Source organism: Schistocerca serialis, chromosome 1, assembly GCF_023864345.2.
Source record: "Schistocerca serialis cubense isolate TAMUIC-IGC-003099 chromosome 1, iqSchSeri2.2, whole genome shotgun sequence".
NCBI classification, from domain to species: domain Eukaryota; kingdom Metazoa; phylum Arthropoda; class Insecta; order Orthoptera; family Acrididae; genus Schistocerca; species Schistocerca serialis.
In genome coordinates this window covers 578,850,614-578,869,277 of record NC_064638.1, presented here as the reverse complement: position 1 = coordinate 578,869,277, position 18,664 = coordinate 578,850,614, and the positions used below count along the sequence as shown (strand labels likewise).

At 40.7% G+C, this 18,664-nt stretch overlaps 1 protein-coding gene across 1 annotated transcript in view; it reads right to left on the bottom strand.

Moving 5' to 3' along the window:
* Positions 1-18,664, bottom strand: part of LOC126476673 (amphoterin-induced protein 3) — a 142,645-nt gene that overhangs the window by 6,469 nt on the left and 117,512 nt on the right. The window contains exons 2-3 of the mRNA XM_050103560.1: positions 16,001-16,171; positions 9,313-9,886 (exon numbers count right to left, since the gene is read on the bottom strand). Of these exons, the coding sequence (XP_049959517.1) occupies positions 9,313-9,886; positions 16,001-16,171 (745 nt within the window). The remainder of the gene's footprint in view (positions 1-9,312; positions 9,887-16,000; positions 16,172-18,664) is intronic.

Here is an 18,664-nt window from a genome sequence, read left to right as displayed (position 1 = left end):
TAGGATTTGTCGACCTGGAAAAAGCTTTCAGCAATGTAAAATGGTGCAAGATGTTCGAAAATCTGAGAAAAATAGGGGTAAGCAATAGGGAGAGACTGTAACACACAATACGTACGAGAGTCGAGAGGAAATAAGAGTGGACGACCAAGAACGAAGTGCTCATATTAAAAATGGTGTAAGACAAGGATGTAGTCTCTCACCTCTATTGTTCAATCTGTACAGCGAAGAAGCAACGACGGAAATAAAAGAAAGGTTCAGGAGTGGAATTAAAATTCAAGGGGAAAGAATATCAATGATACAATTTGCTGACAACATTGCTATCCTGTGAAAGTGAAGAAGAATTACATGATCTGCTGAATGGAATGAACAGTACTGAGTATGGACTGAGATAAAATCGAAGAAAGACGAAAGTAATGAGAGAAATTAGAACTGAGAGAAACTTAACATCAGGATTGATGGTTGGGAAGTAGATGAGGTTAAGAAATTTTACTACCCGGGTAACAAAATAACCAATGACAGACTGAGCAAGGAGAACATCAAAAGAAGACTAGTACAGGCAAAAAGGGAATTCCTGACCAAGATAAATCTACTAGTATCAAACACAGGTCTTAATCTGAGGAAGAAATTTGAGAATGTACGTTTGGAGCACAGCATTGTATGGTAGTGAAGCATGGACTTTTGGAAAACCGGAACAGAAGAGAATCGAACCGTTTGAGATGTGGTGCTACAGACGAATGTTGAGAATTTGGTGGAATGATAAGTTAAGGAACGACGAGGTTCTGATAGGAATCTGAGAGGAATGTAATATGCGGAAAACACTGACAAGGAGAAGGGGCAGAACGATAGTACATCTGCCAAGAAACGAGGGGGTGGTTTCTATTGTACTACAGGGAGCTGTAGAGGGCAAAAACTGTAGAGGAAGGCAGAGATTGGAATGCATCCAGCAAATAATTGAGGCCGTAGGTTTCAGGTGCTACACTGAGATGACGAGCTTTGGCACAGGAGAAGAATTCGTGATGGGCTGCATCAAACCAGTCTGAAGACTGATAGCTCAGAAGGACGTTTTGTTCCCCAAGGCTGTTCAATGTATTGAAATGTGCTTGATAGAAATCAGGATATTTAGATGATCGCCCACAATTTGCAAATCTTATGAATTTTTTAAAATATTGAATTACACAATGTTACACAGTGTCACACAGTGTTATATGACGACATTTTGTTCATTTCATGTGCATTGTGTATAAGAACATTATTATTTAAGTATTTTTTTGCAGATTGTCGTTATTGTAATGATTTTGTACATTCATAATGAGCTAATTATTTTAAATTAAGTACACATGTGAAATGATAAAAAAGACGAATTTATAATGTAACAATTTCAAACAGGAAACAAAAATAAGTGAGTAAATAATAACGAGAAAAGTAATTAACTTTTATATATTTTAATTATAGGTTTTGAAAATACTCTGGCAGCACATTCTGTACAGCTTATTTTCCAAAGATTGTATTTCAGGAAACAGCTTTAGTACAAGCAGATGTGCATGAAAGCTTCTTTAATTTTAGTTGTAACAAAAGTTTCCATTTTTCATAATTAAGTGTGGTAGGGTAGTTTGTACTACTTCAGCTTATTACAAAATTGATTACACAGTTTTCAAGAACATTAATAATATTTTAACTATTGTATGAAGCATTTTTTTTATATCATGGTTTTGAAGATATTCCTTCTATGCATAAAATGCCAAATTACCTTTCATAGTATGTTTTACTGCTTAAAAGTGAAACTGAGCAGAAACTAAAAACTAAGTATTGCATTATTATGAGTCCTCCACATACGAGCCAAGTTTCATCAAAATCGTTTAATTACACCTGGGAATGTTCCCTTATAAATACAGCTATTCAGTAATGCAATAATAAGATATGTTAATCTATGCAAAGTGTTAAGATTTAACTCTGTGAGTACAGTTACGCTGCTTTGTTTTCATTTATTGTATGATAATCTTTAACACAATTCATGTGATCGGTGCCAAAAGTAATACCTGTGTGATGACCATATAAAATAACTGCAATCTGGACTCAAGCGTGACATGTGAAATCAGTTAAAGGACTGTCACTTTGTGCAAGTTTCAGAAAATGTGCAACATAGATTAAAATACTTTATTTTGCAATAGTCTGACTGAACTGATGTGTTTTTTGAAGTTTGGAGTACTTGGGTTGATTTCCAGTGCCTGTCCAAAAGAAACGATAGTTATCCTATCCCAATTCGACGAATTTTCCACAACTGAAATGCTGCATTATTTGGACATTAACAAATCTCTCCATTTGGAGTGGAGGCGGCTGTTAGGTCTCAGAATGCGTTCCATGCAGGTGTTTCTTCTTTCATCGTCATCCACTGGCTTGTTACTTTTTTTTGTTAGTTTGCCAGAGGAGCGCAGCTGTACCTGGCTCTGTTTGAAACACCAAGTTTCGAACCCCCTCAGCCTGCCTCCTTTCATACATTCCTAGTGTGCAAGTCTCAGTGTCATAATACAGCACACTTCGTATTAATATCTAGGTTACTTTCCTCAGCGGCAGGCTACGTGAGTTTAAAATTTTCCTTTTATAGACTGATAGTACGACTTGATTGTAGTCCATAATAGAGTGTACAGACGGAAATCTGAAGTCAAATGGTATGAGCTGGTAGAGGAGAAAATATCTGACGCTATGCTATCAATGTAATGAGCATTTGGAAGCCACTATCTTGGGTGTAACTTTTAATTTTCAAATACAAAGAGTGTCATGTGACTTTTCAAACAGAGAACAATATGAGAAAATCACTAGTGCCTTTCATTTGGGCGTAGCTTTGTTCAGTCTTGAGTTATGATGCTGATTCTGACTAGGTGATTCAGGAGACAAAACAGCTAAGGTCATCATTTTCCTATTTACCTCTTCCCAGGACAGAAGCAGCGTACCCGATCTGTCTGTCTATGGTGAAAATTCTGTGGGCAAGTGTGGAAGTGTACTAAATTCTTGCGTAGTGTGTTTTCTAAGGCGGAACTTTGAGACCAGCCCGGTATTCACCTAGTGAGATGTGGGGAAACTACATAAAAACCACATCTAGGCTGGCTGGCAATCCGACCTCTCATCATTAATCCGCCGCACGGATTCGATTCGGGGACAGCGTACGTCCCCATCCAGGGAGCGGTCGCGAGTCACGACTGACATTTCTTGCTTACAGGTGACGTGAAAGCTGACGGTGTTAACACATGCCAAACACATTTAGATCATCCTCGTATCAGGAGGAGGAGGAGGAGGAGGAGGAGGAGGAGGAGGAAGCTATCTTCTCGCAGTGGGTTTCAAGTAACGCCACTCAGGTATACCACCTATTAGCTATGCTGAGAGATGGTGAAATTTCTTGCGAAATTCCGTGAAACCGGCTCTGTCACAAGCAAACAAACCTGGATGATCGAAAACTGTTACGGATGAAGTAACGCCAAATACTATTCTGGCGCCAAGAGCACAGTACTTGCCACGTCTCGCGGAAACTTTGGCAAGCTTTAAGTCAGTAATGAGAATTTTGGCCGTACATTAATAGATAGCAGAGATCTGGTGGAGTAGCCACGACGAAGTCCTGGTTTAACACCATCGCCTTTCTCTCCGTGGGTAGCGACATTGCGATACAAGTCAATGCAACTAAATATTCAGTACTTTTGTTTCAATGCCGAATACTTCCACAATGAAATCATTTTTTTGATACTTACTGAGTATCTAAAGGACAGTACTTGTCCCGAATCGGTTTTACGCATGCATCTAGGTAGTGGGTGCCTTCTTGTGTCTATGGTACTTTCAGCCCTCCGTGTTTACCTTGCTACCCCGGGCCTGTTAACCTTTCCATCGGCCATATTGTTCGTTGATGTGTTCGCTTTCCCTGTATGGTGGCGCCGCCGAAATCTAAAGTACGGACATACTTTGCTAAAATGAGTATCACGGCAAAGTGCAAACAGTGTTTTAAAGGTGAAGTTTTCGGCAATACGTCCAATTTAGTGAACCCACCAGTACTCATGAAAATACAAATACAAAACCAGCAGTGCCTCTGAGTTTGATCAAGCAAGTAAAATGTAAGTATGAGCCTAATAGTAATTTTAAGTTTCATGTCTGGATGAAAAAGGACATTAATGACGGTTGTGCCGTGTGATATTAATTTGAAACAAATTCGCTGAATGCGAATATCTTGGCATCAGCTGCATTTGGCCACAATTATATCACCTAATAGTGACATGCAAAAATCTGTGCCGGCTGGAACTGCAACACGGATTTCCCGCTTATAGCGAATGATTGCCTCAAACAGCTTGGCTATCCATGCACGCCTCCCGAACCGATCCAAATTTCCACACGTCACACTGTGTACATTCTGCACTGCAGTCCCCTACAGTCATCACTGTAACGGGCTGTAGACAGTCTGACAGTCGGTTGGGCCAGTATGCGTGCACAGATAGCCGAAGTGGTTGAGGCGAACAGTTAGGGTAAGCGTGAAATCCGGGTTTGAGTCCCAGTTCGTCACAAATTTTCACATGTCACTAACAGGTGGTATATCTGTACCTAACACAGCTGACGCCTTTATGTTTTCCTTCAGTGAATTTATCTTGAACTAACGGAGAAATAACACAGCCAACCGGTTGCAAATAATTGTTTAAGACAGTGACCTAGGTTTCCGCACCACTAAGGATGTCTTCATGAGAACGAAAATTCAAAAGCCCTATTAAATAAAACACACAGAAAACCGGTTTCACAGAAACATGAACCAAGATGAAAAATGTCATAACATATGAAGGTTACTTACGTAAAGTTACATAGTGAGAAGGCAATAGTCAACTTTTAGAGCAGTCATGCTCAAATCAAAAATTAAAAACATTCCAGCCTTTTGTACGTACATCTTGCAAGGAACATAAGACTGAGCGACCCAGTTGAGACATTATAACAGAAATAACCGAATTAAAGAACAGTTTATCATCAAAACAAAATCTAAAGGATGAGAGTTTAATGTATTTTAGAAAATAGAAAGTAGTCTGGAAAATGAAGTGCGACTACTAGCTATCTATCAGGTTTTACTGAAATGTCCATTACGTACCCAAGTATAGAGTATTGTATAATATTTACACAAACAGCTGCACTGTCCAAAAACCTCTAACTGAAGGAAACATTAGGAGTACACAGCTACATGAGATTTGAAGAAAAGGATGTTTTGGAACTGGAGGTAAGGAAACACAGCAAATAATAAAAAGTCAGCAAGTAGTGATTAAAGCCATCGAAAAAAAAACTTATGTCGCGTAGTCTTAACTGTTCATTGATGAAGCCATCACTCTTAGAAATATGCTTAAAAATCTCCTGCTCTCCGAGCACGTCGAACCTGTGATCTTTTTTATTCCCTATGGAAAATGATAATCCCTTCGACACTTTTCAGTTTGTGAGCGGAAATTAAAAGACGACCAGCAAAAGTAAAATTATGTACATTAGTGCCTCTTATTCCCGATAAATGTTCCTTATATCTGACACTGAAAGATCTTCCAGTTTGTCCGATATAGCAAACAGTACACGTATCAGAAGTGAATACATAAACTCCTGAACTGTGTATAAGAGCAACTGTGGACTTGAGATTGTGAACAAGATTTTTCTGCGGATTAGTGTTTATAGAAAAGGCAACTTTGCCTCCATGTTTTTTCCAACTAGAAGGCGACGAATTCTATAAAGAAATAGGGCTTCAAAATGGAATCTAATAACTTATACGCGGTACTGTCAAAAACAGCACTGACACCTATAATATTCACCTTAACGTAAGTTTTAACGTTGAAGATGTTTTCAACGTATTAATTGCAATAGCTTTTATTAAGTTCATCTCTTCATTAAGCTTACCTGGTGACGACGGCACAGAAACTGCACGATGAATGGTTGAAGGGAAAAATGCTTTTTATAGGAATGAGGATGCACTGAACAAACGGGCACAATCTGATCTGTATTAGTGGCTTTTCGAAAACTACCGAAGCAATCTATGGCAATACTAAGGTCCAAGTAATGCAGCTGACGATCATTTTCTAACACACAAGTGAAGCTCATTTTGTCGTGAAAACTACTAAAAATTTCTATGTTTTATAGGGCTTTTAAATTTTCATTCTGATGAAGACATCCTTAGAGATATCGAAACCTAGGACACTGTTTTAAACAATTATTTGCAACCCGATGGCTGTGTTATTTCTCCATTGAACTTGCATATGGTTGCTGAAAGACAGCCATGTTCGAAACTGTAAGATTCAGAGCTGTAAGATTCAGAGCTGTAAGATTCAGAGCTGTAAGATTCAGAGCTGTAAGATTCAGAGCTGTAAGATTCAGAGCTGTAAGATTCAGAGCTGTAAGATTCAGAGCTGTAAGATTCAGAGCTGTAAGATTCAGAGCTGTAAGATTCAGAGCTGTAAGATTCAGAGCTGTAAGATTCAGAGCTGTAAGATTCAGAGCTGTAAGATTCAGAGCTGTAAGATTCAGAGCTGTAAGATTCAGAGCTGTAAGATTCAGAGCTGTAAGATTCAGAGCTGTAAGATTCAGAGCTGTAAGATTCAGAGCTGTAAGATTCAGAGCTGTAAGATTCAGAGCTGTAAGATTCAGAGCTGTAAGATTCAGAGCTGTAAGATTCAGAGCTGTAAGATTCAGAGCTGTAAGATTCAGAGCTGTAATAATAATTCTCTTCTGATATCCTCTGACATGCCTATTCATGTAGCGATGGAAACGCTCCACCATTTTACAGCTTTTTTAAAAGCCTTTTGAATGTCACAAAAGAGATTCTGGACGTAAGGATGTTACAATATTCAAAATTATACCAATGATTAATTTTTTGTCAACATAACTTAGCAGTATCACACCAATATCAATAAATGTCGAAGATTGCAAGGCGTTATTGAGAGAGCTGGAGAAAAAGTATCGTTTAATTGATTGAGATGACGATGCATCCACTGCTACCCTATTTGATCTAAATTTAAACACTTGCATTTTCAAAATCCAGCAGCATAGAGGCGAGTCATATAAAAACTCAAAATTACGGTTTATGAGCAATGGCGTAGTCCACGTGATCGGAGGAAGATACTGCTTCGTCTACTGTACACAGGAATACGATTATTGGAAACGTCAAACAGCTAGCGTACGGCACTCTTTACTTAGCAAACCTCTTAATATATTTAAAGAGAAATCCATTTGGAGCATTGGAAGACATGAACGACAATTTCCCATGTTTATACAAATACACTCAATAACATTAACTCACGGTCGTTACAACATCTCTGTCGATTGAGTCAGTGTCATTTCCGAAAGATGATGCATCTATGACTCAGAATAGAACAAGTTGACTCCTAGATATTTACAGTAATTCCTCTTTCTGGACGGGGTCACTTTTTTGTTTAAGGATTTTCATCGGTAAAGAAAATTATTTCATCTACATCTACGTGACTACTATGCAATTCACACTCAAGTGCCTGGCAGAATGTCCATCTAACCCCTTTCGTTCTTTTTCTATAGTGTCCCGCTCTAAAAGCGCGTGAGAAAAACGAACACCTTAATATTTCCGTACGAGCTCGTATTTTATTGTCATTTCTTCCTAAGCAGGTGGGCGTCAAGAAAATATTCTCTCTTTCGGGGGAGAAGGTTAGAGATCGAAATTTGCTGAAAAGATCACGCCGCAATGAAAAATACCTTCGGTTTATTGGACTACATAAAATAAGCAATCAGGTCAAATATACATACACTGCATTGCTTCATTCGCATACGAAATTAAGAAAGAATCGATATGAGTAGATATTGATACTTTTGGAGTAGTCATAGGAGTAATAACGCCAGACGACTTCAGTTGTTTTGAACTGAGTAGGTATCGATACTCTGATGTATTTGAACATCCGCGTCTGTTGGGAAACACGAAGGCAATTGCGTATGCGGCGAGGATCAGTATCTTCGCCTACCTTAGAGAGCGTATTGTTGACGCTTGTGCTCCCATTCCGGTAATGGGTCTGGTCAAGTCCATGAGGAATGGCTCAAGTGAATAACAACAGACTTAAAAATGTGCTAAACAACAGTTGGAGCGCAGCCTCTCGTCTGTGTGTTATCACCAACATTCGCCTTATTGTGTACATAATGGGGACAATTCTAGGCTGAATAAAGCTATGATCAAATAAAAACAATTCATTGCTTTTCTGGCGTAATTCTGTCTGCTTGATATGCCATGACCCCTTATTCATTTGAAAATTAGGAGTTTTATCCAAGACGGTGACTTTCAAAATGGCTGGTATGTTGTTAAATAGCGTCAAAGGTTTCCCTCTTTCCGAACTCATACTATTTGACTTCTAAATTCTTTTCATCTTCCTATTTTTGTTTTAGGTCTGTCGTTCCACATCTTCACACCAGCGTTTACTATACTTTGTGTGTTTGTTGACAACAAAGGTTATAGTTTTACTACATTGCTCTCCACAAGCACTCAACAAAGATGAATTCAGGACCACCTAAAGTGAATCTATGCCTTCAAAGTTACAAAAATAATTAGGTCAATTTCTGTAAGAGAACAACAGTTTCAGGAAACCACTTTTCTAGCTAACAGAAGCTGCTACATGCGTGAGGAAATGTCTTCTGCTAGATACACAGTGTGATTCCGAGATGAAGTTACCAACTTTCAGGAATGGAGAAGGCTAAATGTATCAGTCTGGTCTGGAAACGATGGAGGCTAAATTTACAAGCGACAATCGTTCTGGTATCTCCGACAGTGGCATACATGCAGTGGTACTGTAGTTGCTAAGATTGTAGGGCAGGCAACGTTCCGAGATGATAGTATCGGCCAAACCAGGAAACTTTGTGCAGTAAACATGGGCTCAAAAATGCATACCTTGTTAAATAGGAAGGATTTGTTTCATATTAGTGAAGATGATGAGCTCTGAACTCTTCAGGTATGCATATCAGAGCCCATGTTCACTGGACATTCTCTTCTCTCCCCCCCGCCCCCTCCCTCCCGTTTTCGACATCTGATAGTTGTCTACGATACAATCTAAGCAGCAACAGTACCGATCGGAGGTATCAGGGTGATTTTTGCTTATAACTTCCGATTCTGTCGTTATCGTACCAGTCCCTTATCTAAGACTGATACATTTACAAGTCTCTATCATCCATGAAAGTTGATATCATCACTGAATCACGTTTCTCGTCGGAGCTAATACTCCACTCGTAGGTACACAAAATAGTGGACATTGTGTGCGCCCGCACCAAACAGTGTTCATTTACAAGAAAAATATACGGCATACATTAACAGATACGTACCTGTATCGGTTGGAGGGCAGTTGAGAGACACTTGCGGAATTAACTTAATGTTTCTCCTCTCAATCCACGTGGAGAACAAGTAACAGTCACACTTATCGAGTCCACCTTTAAACAATTTTGAGTTGTGGCTTGCATCTATTTCTTTCAAGCGACACATTGGAGCAATGTCTGTGATTTTTATACTTCGCAGTTCATTCCCTGAAACATTTAAGTACTCTAACTGAGGCACCATCCACAGAGGGGGAAATTCTTTCAGCTTGTTCTTGGCAAGTGACAGCACCTTCAGGCTGTTGCTGACTGGAGCACCTTTGTAAACATCTGGATCGTCCAGAATAATCCCGTTTTGCGAAAAGTCGAGTTTTCTTAACACGGGCAACCGCAGAACATCGAAGGGTATTCTACGGAATACATTCAAAGAGAGATCGAGAACCTCTAGGGAACTTAGAGGAGTGAACACTCCATCGTCCGCAAGGTATATCGTGTTATCTCCTAAGTAGAGAAACCTCAGACTGGAATATTTTGACAGAGAGTTGGTAGTGAGCTCTCTTATCTTGTTGTCAGACACATCCAGAACCTGTAAAAAACAAAAGAAAATCATTATGATTTTACATCAGAATATTCTAAACATTCTTGTGTTCATGAAAACATCTTCACAACAGGTAACACCATATTTAAGGCCCATGTAAGGTGACAGGGTAAGACATCAGTAAAAGAAAAGAAGAAACTAGAAGAGTGACATTTCACATTTCAGTCAGGTGCCACAGAGTTGTGTGTTCACAGTCCACTTTTTTAGTTGTAAGACTTTCGATAAAACACTTCCTGTTTAGTAAAGCTGTAAGTGCGTTCTGTAGCTAGAAAACAGACACTTGGTGTTTTTATCTTCTCTGTTTGTCAGCTTTTGTGCTAACACCTCAGACGCAGAACCTTCGTTCACCTCATACCTCCAGTTTCTGTTTCTAAATGTACTTGTTCGCTGTACGAATACCAATGCTGACATTTAATAATGAAAAAATCGATAAGTCATGCATTAGCGAACCCTTTCCGGAGAAACAAAAGAAATCTAACACTCATCTGAGAACAGAGAACTTTTATGACGGAGATTAGACGCTTCGCCGAAGCGTACTGCGTCCACAGCGTGCAGTCACTGGTGTCCCTTTGTACCCATAAGTTGAGTGTAGTGCCTCAAAAGCAGCAAAGTTTCACGAAGGGGGTTTGCCTTTCTCACACTTTCTTTACTCCTAACATGGTCTCAGATCGTCAATATGGTAGCTCTTTTTACACACATAGCAGTATTTATTTTCCCAGGCATTTTATGGACAGTAAATAACTCTTGCACTCAGATTGCCACGTAACCGTGACTTTTTTAGTTTCATAATCGACGAAAGGCTTTCACACATGCCTGTTGATCGAAATATTTTAACACACTTGAAACCTCATTATGGAGAAGTGAAAACACTTCCCGAACAAAACAATCTAGATCTCCTGTATGGTTTTAATGCAAAAGAATTTGTCTTGTAAACGGTAATTACATTGCAGACCAGTCAGTTCTATCTGTACATGGCACATGCACGCTTTCAGCTCAAAGAACAAACGATCTTGAAAACTTCTCGAAAAGATGTAAGATTGGCATTGTACTCACAACACTTAGAAAACTATCCTAGAATTCTTTTAAGACCTCAATGAGTTCTTGAAACCTCGAGTCGTCTTTAACGCCAGTGACCTCAGGGATATGGACGGCGGTTTTTGCTGGAATTCGTCCCTTCAACAAAGCGGTTTATTTTTTAGTAACTGTGTCCAATAGATTTAACATCAAAGGGTGGCCCCAGTAAATGAGTATGATGTTGGTCTTCACAACAATCATAAAAAGTATAATGCATGGAAAAAGTATTCACCAACTACTGAATTAAATCTTCACCCAAGTGAATTTAAATTTATTAATCGTAATGACATGAACATGGATCTCAATAAGCACACTGCAGAAGAAAGATCTAATTCGAACACGGAAATGACATAAAACTAGCACTGACTAACTTTGCGACATGTTCGAAAAAGCAATCGAGATTCAGAAATAATCATCGTCCTGATAAATTAGTCGTGTAGAACGTAGCTGCAGGTGCACACACATTGATAGCAGGATCATGCTCAAAGGTGAAATGAAAAACACACATGCACCTACGCCTGCTCACCTCGTCATGGCCGGCCGGAGTGGCCGAGCGGTTCTAGGCGCTACAGTTTGAAACCGCGTAACCGCTACGGTCGCAGGTTCGAATCCTGCCTTGGGCATGGATGTGTGTGATGTCCTTAGGTTAGTTAGGTTTACGTAGTTCTAAGTTCTAGAGGACTGATGACCAAAGAAGTTATGTCCCATAGTGCTCAGAACCATTTGAACCTCGTCATGAATTCACCGATGAGAATTTATTTAAATATCGAGAAACGTTAATTTGACATCTCCCTAACCAATTGGTGCTGCCAGATAACTCACCATAATCGCTGAGTAGAAATGCAAGCTGCATAGGTGCTGCCAGCTGTCTCTAACAGTCGTCAGACACGCGACAGCCTCCTCTCCCAAAGTGAATTCTCTTGCTGATGATTAACGTTTTTCGATACTTAAATAAGTATCGAAATTCGAAGTCTCTAGTCTTAACTTTGAGCGTGTGTACTGCTTCTCGTCTCCCTCCAGAGTCTACTCAAAACTACATATACTGCCCTGTTCTGAGCAGTCTCGGGCAAAGAAATAATCTTCCAATAAATACAGGTGCGCCAAACTCTGGCCAATGAGAAAACCGTTAAGAAGTTGTCTGGTGTCTAATCAAATAATCTGTCTAAAATCTTCTCTAATCAACCAGCTTCCCACCAATACCATTTCTAGAGCATTCGATGTCGTGATTCCTCGGGTGTTTATAAATTAGTTATACAAAATTAACCTTTAATAGTGGAAAAGGGAAATAAATTACAGAAATGTTTGATACAGCACTGAATGCAATGTATCTTCAAGGTTTATTTACAAGTGCTCAGTGTAGCAACCTTTAGCAACACGACAAATGTTCCATCTGTAATCAGTTTCCTGCAAAATCCGATGAAGCAAGTCTGCTTGTGTTACGCAGCTCGTCGACGATTCGCGGGAGCGGAGGACCAAACATTCTATCTTTGATGTAACCCCATACACAGAAGTCGACTCTGGTTAAGTCAGGTGATCAAGTTGGCCAGGATATTGTTCCACCACGTCCAAGCCAAGTCAGCACATTCCTACGGAGATATACGACAGCTTCACGACGATAATGTGGTGGTGCGCCATCTTGTTGGAAAATAAGTTCTGTGGCCATATCGTGCTGTAACTCATGCCTTACACAATGTTGAAGCACGTCCAGGTACGATATAGCATTTACAGTTGACTCGGCAAAAAGAAAACAAAGACCGTAAATCTTGTTGCAGCTTACAGTGCAAAGGAACATTTATCTTAGGTGAATCCCGCATATGTTCGATTACGTGACGTCATTTCTGCTCACTCTACAAAAGAACATTGTGCCGACTCACTTAACCTCAGGTACGGAAGGTGGCTTTCGTCACTGAACAAAATGTTATTTAGCACATAATCTTCAGTCTGCATTTTGTTTAACATTTCTGCATAAAACTCAGCTCGTTTTTCTAGGTCACTTTCTCTTAAAGCTTTCAGCAGTTCCATTTTGTAGGGCATGAATGACAGGTGATTCTGTAATAACTTTCACACTGCAACACCAGACATATTCAACTGTAAGTTGGCACGTCTTTATTTACCCAGATTACGAATGTAAGACTGCCGAACTTGTTCAATTGCTGCGTCAAAGACCGCCAGCCAACCGTAACCCAGTATCCTATGTGATACACAGTTTCGACGAGACAGTGGTACCAATTAATAACAGTTGTCTTTCAGGTGGTAGCTTGCGATGTTTAGTCCTAAACTGTCTCTGAACTCTGGTACAGGATTGGGAATCATGAAGCCATAAATAACACCGTGCACGCTCTGCACCGTTATACGACTCCATGATGACTGAGTAAGTCATTGTGCACGCCACCTAGCGGGAACGTCAGAATCTAACAGTGTTAGACAGGGAATATACTGCATTCAGTTGCTGTATCCAAAACTTCTGTAAGCTATTTACGCTTTTGATAATTGTAGGTTACTTTTTTAAAAGTAATTTATAAACACCCGGTACTTCTTAAGAACGTCCAATGAGGACATCTCCCGCCTTTTGGTTGGTAGAACTCCGCCCTCCACAATGGCTGTTGTCTGACTGACACAAACTGCTTTCACCAGGAGACAGGAAACACATAAAACAAAATCAAATAGCGTTGATTCTGTCGAGAGGCCAGGACACAGGGATCTGTGCAAACTGTTCCCCACTCCAACTGCCTCGTGGAGTCACTGGGATCAGTAAAAACCCTGAGAAGCGCAAACTGACCGACGTGGCTCTGGTCTTGAAACGGCTTCCTACAGGCGACTCTCTCCAAGATGCACTACTCTCGTGTTTTAGCCAGACTCGCACTGGTCCCTACAGCTCTCTGCAGAAGCTTGAACAGCTACCGGAACGACACCTAACTGCATTATGGCAGAAGAAACATCCAGTTTCTCGTAGACATCTCTCAGGTGCAAAAACACGTCTACTAACTTCCATTTATGCGCCCAACTCCTCCTTGGTGTTGCGATTTCTTTTCCTTCAGTGTATTTTTAGTGCAATACGGACACGCAAGCAGATGGGGTATAAGAAACCCAACAGATTGCAATTAACTCAGAAAAAAGCCGTTGAAATCCATGGGTGCCTTATACGAAATAAAAATATTTGAAAACTAAAATAAAGCGATAAAATCTCTTATGAAAGTATATATCTAAAAGTAAGGAATAAAAAAGAGAAACATGCTACACACCTCTCTCAATAACGCTCGAGATTATGGACAGCAAGTGAGGTGTCGATGAGAATTTAGAGTTCAGTGATTTTCTTAGAATTTTGAACAGTACTGGAGGATATTTGTCTGCTAGATTACGTAGAACGTGCCGTCTGCTGTTTAGTGGTCTTGAGATATTATTGTTAAATGATGCGGAGGAGCGTCAAATGTTTCTTTAATGCGTTTTACTTATTACTTTTAAACAAATATTTTCATAAAACAATTGACCGTTTTGTATTTTCAGATTTTGTTCACAAGGTATGAAATATAATATACGGTGAACATTAATAAATCCGATAAACTGCAGGGACAGATTTCTGACCGGAAATGAAGGAAAAAAAAGGTCCTATGAACACACATCTGGAAATGCATCTTTACCACGGTACCATGCTCTGACGAATTAAAGTTCCTCTGACCACGTACTATCTTTAGCCTACAGAGGAAGATTATGCAGATTGATGCCAGTTCTGGAAAAGGTTGCTTCGTCGGTAATGAGGACTAATGACAAAAATTCTTAATTGTGATGGTCTGGTGCAAAAACCGACAAAATCCGTCCCACAGAGGGAAATCCGCTGCTGATAATCCTTGCACTCGTTGCAGGTGACAGGGATAGTAGCGGTTGTCATGTAAGATATAATCGTATGTTGGCTTACAGCTCGTTGGCGGGCGACTTGCCTGGAACCTGTACTAGGAATCGTCTCAGTATCGTGTACAACATGGTCTGCTAAATCTGGTGTATGCACAGTCCGCCGGCTGCCCACATGTTCGTCTGTCTGAAAGAAACCATGAACACACAAACGCCCAAAAAGGGCTTAATATGTTGTCTGATGTGGTTGGCGTCTGTGAGTGTGCTTGTTTTCGTACAGTCCTGCTGCTTCTCGACCGTTTCCATCACCATGGCCTTTCAGAAACACCATCTCGGCTTTTTCCCGAAATGAATACCGGTCATTCTGCTGTTTACAGTATGATGCGTCAACCACACAGCCTGCAACACACAAGGGACACACGGCACGTGGTCAGACGAACTGTAATTCGTCAGTGCCGTCTACAATGGCAACGACGCATTTCCAGACACGTTCGTAGTACCTTTCCTCCTCCATTTCCATTCAGGAATTCATCCCTGCAGTTTGCCGGTTTTACTAATGTTCACCCTTTATGTTTAAAAATTAGTTAGTATTCTATTATTTCTAAAAGTACGCTGACGAAAAGAAAACGAGTTTCTGTTTGTACTTAGATATGCTATTAAATTTTTCAACATGAAAGAAAAAAGGAAAGAAAGAACGCAAGAAAGAATGAATCTATGTGCCCAACTAAACCACGCTCTAAGCATTTTTTTTTTTTTTTTTTTTTTTTTTTGCAAAACTAGATCTCATGTTGGTCATTTTAATGACTCATTTGTCCGTTTCCCAGTCTACATTTGGCTATGAAAATTCGGACAAGAATTCTGGAACACTACACATCATGCTGGTCAGTTTGATACCATATTTGCCGATTTCCTACTCTTCCTTTGTTTATAAAAATTCGGACAAAAACCAGTTTTGTAATTTCTAGGGAGTGTTGTTTTCACTCCGCTCAATCACGGGAAGAAGAAGAAGATGATGATGAAGAAAAACACTCAGAAAATATCCGTGAGTGAAGTCTGAAATTTTGTTGGGAATACATAGTTACATTGTTGTAATGTTTCTGTGCAAGCGGCCTGTAATTTCTGATTTTAGGATGTTCTGGATCTTCCCTAGCGGGAAGCGTTAGGAGCCAGGAGGCCACGCACCTCTATGCGGGTGTCGAGGTTCTGCGGGACGTCCCTGAGGTCCCTGGAGCTGCAGTCCGCTCCCAGCATGCCGTGCGTCCGCAGCACGACGCAGCCGCGTCCCTTCTCTGGAAGCTCGAAGGCCGCGCAGCAGAGCGCCGCCGCCAGCAACAGCAGCCACCACCAGATCATCTGGAACACGCACGTGCACGCAGCTGTAACCAGAGTCCCACCTGAGATCAGCATTTGCAGCTACGCTCGCTGCGGAATCGCAGCCGACACTCCGGCAGCGGCGCAGCCATACTTGCTAATGCTTCTCTAACGACCAACACCTGTCGCATATTGACAGAAGCGCGAGTGCTCACGTCCTTTCCATAATAAATTTCTGCTGAAACTTTAACAATTAGCGGCTCCTGTAAGCACAGTATGTTTCAGTGAAATCCAAGTTTTACCAGACATTTCCATTCTTCAATACGCGCTGCTCTATGTTATACACTGAGATAACAAAAGTCATGGAGTAGCGACATGCAGATAGAGGTTGTATCACGTATGCGAGGTATAAAAGGGCAGTGCGTTGGAGGAGGTGTCATTTTTAATTACATGATTCACGTACAAAGGTTTCCGAGGTGATTGCGGACGCACGACGGGAGTTGACAGACTGTGAATGCGGTATGGTAGTTGAAGTTAAACGCACAGGAGATTAGATGTCGGTAATCTTTATGGACTTCAGTAATATGAGATCAACAGTGTAAAGTGTGTGCCGAGAACACCAACTTCAGCTATTACCTCTGGCTACGGACAACGCAGGGGCCGACGACCTTCACTTAACGACCGAGAGCAGCGGCGTTTCTATAGCTTTGTTAGTGCTAAGAGACGAACAATACTGTGTCGATTAACCACATAAGTTAACACGGGACGTACGACGAACATATCCGTTAGAGCAGGCGAAATTTGGCGTTAAAGGGCTATGGCAGCATACGACCAACTTTAATGTCTTTGCTAACAACACGACATCGCCCGCAGTACCTCTCCTGCACTCTTTACCATACTGGTCGGACCCTACACGACTGGAAAACCGTGGTCTTGACGGGTGAGTCTCGATTTCTGTTTTTAAGAGCTGATGGTAGGGTTCGAGTGTGGTAAACATCCCACGAAGGCATGGATCCAAGTTGTCAACTCGGCACTGTTCAAGCTGGCGGTGGCTCAATGTTGCCAGCTATATTTCAATGGAATGGACCGGGTACCCTGGTCCAACTGAACCGATCATTGACCTGAAATGGTAATTTTTGATAACCTGGAGACCATTTGCAGCATTTTAGGGACCCCGTTTTATAGACGGCAGTGAGCCATGTCACTGGACCGCAGCTGTTCGCGGTAGATTCGAAGAACATTCTGGAGAATATGAGCGAATTATGTGCCCATTCAGACAGTTCGAAATGAATGCTCTAGAAAACTTATGGGATATAATCAAGATATCAGTTCCTGCACCGACAATGCTTGCAGTTTTGGACTGCTGTAGAGACAGCATGGCTCACTATTTCTGCAGGGGAATTCCAGCGATTTGTTGAGTCCATTGAGTCCACGCCACATCGAGTTTCTGCACTACGCCGAGAAAGAAAGAGGGGTCAGACGCGATACTGGGAGGTAACCCACGACTTTTGTCACCTCAGATTACTCCGGTAAAGAGCGAAACTTGTTACAGAATCACTATTAGTAACTTAATTTAACGATTAACGCTTCCTTCTACTAAGACAAAACTACTGCTGAATAATCCTTTCTCGAACTTACAACGAATACAAATAACACTACGTAAGGTATACTAGACATCCATACTTTTTTCTAACCAAGGGGCCATACTTAACTTGCTGTGCGTGATTGTAGCCTACTGTATACTTTGCACAGTGTGCTGCCTGTACACCATTTATCTTCATTTTGCATGCGCCCAGTAGGTTCGTAGTGTCAGCAGGTCTTCGAAAATTGAGGATTTTTTTTAAAAGTAATTCTAGACTAGAATGTGTCAACTTTCTGTTAACTAATATACTCTTCACTATCGAATAAGTGACTATTTTATCACAGCAATAATGTAATATAAATGTTATATTAAAATTCTAGCACAATATTAATGATTTCGGATTAAAGGAGACCACTCATCGAAAAGGGGAAGACAGAAAGGAATTAATGACGTTTCCTGCCAGTGGGCACCGATTTAAATCACTGTCCACTAGAAGCTGATGTCAATTTCTTTGTGTCTTGATTCATAGCGGCTGCAGGATCAACTTATGTATTTATATGGATATGGTGTCTGTTCTTTCGGACGTGACCTGCAGCCGTCTAGAACGAAATTATAATTATATTAATACCTTCAGCTGCTGACAGGCGCTAGCCGGTGGCTCAGATGGCTAGAGCGTGTGCCATGTAAGCAGGAGATCCCGGGTCCGAGTCCCGGTCGTGACACACATTTTCACCTGTCCCCGTTGATATGTATCAACGCCCGTTAGCTGCTGAAGGTGTTAATTATAATTTCGTTCAACTTATATATGTCGTCTGTTATTTCTGACAAGTCCGAAAGAACCAAAAGCAAGTTAGTTTTTTCTTCTTTTTTCTGCTTGGCTATAAATCACTCCGTCAACTGTCTTTCGATGAGTGGTCTCCTTTAATACAAAATTACTTACAACACAGCGATAC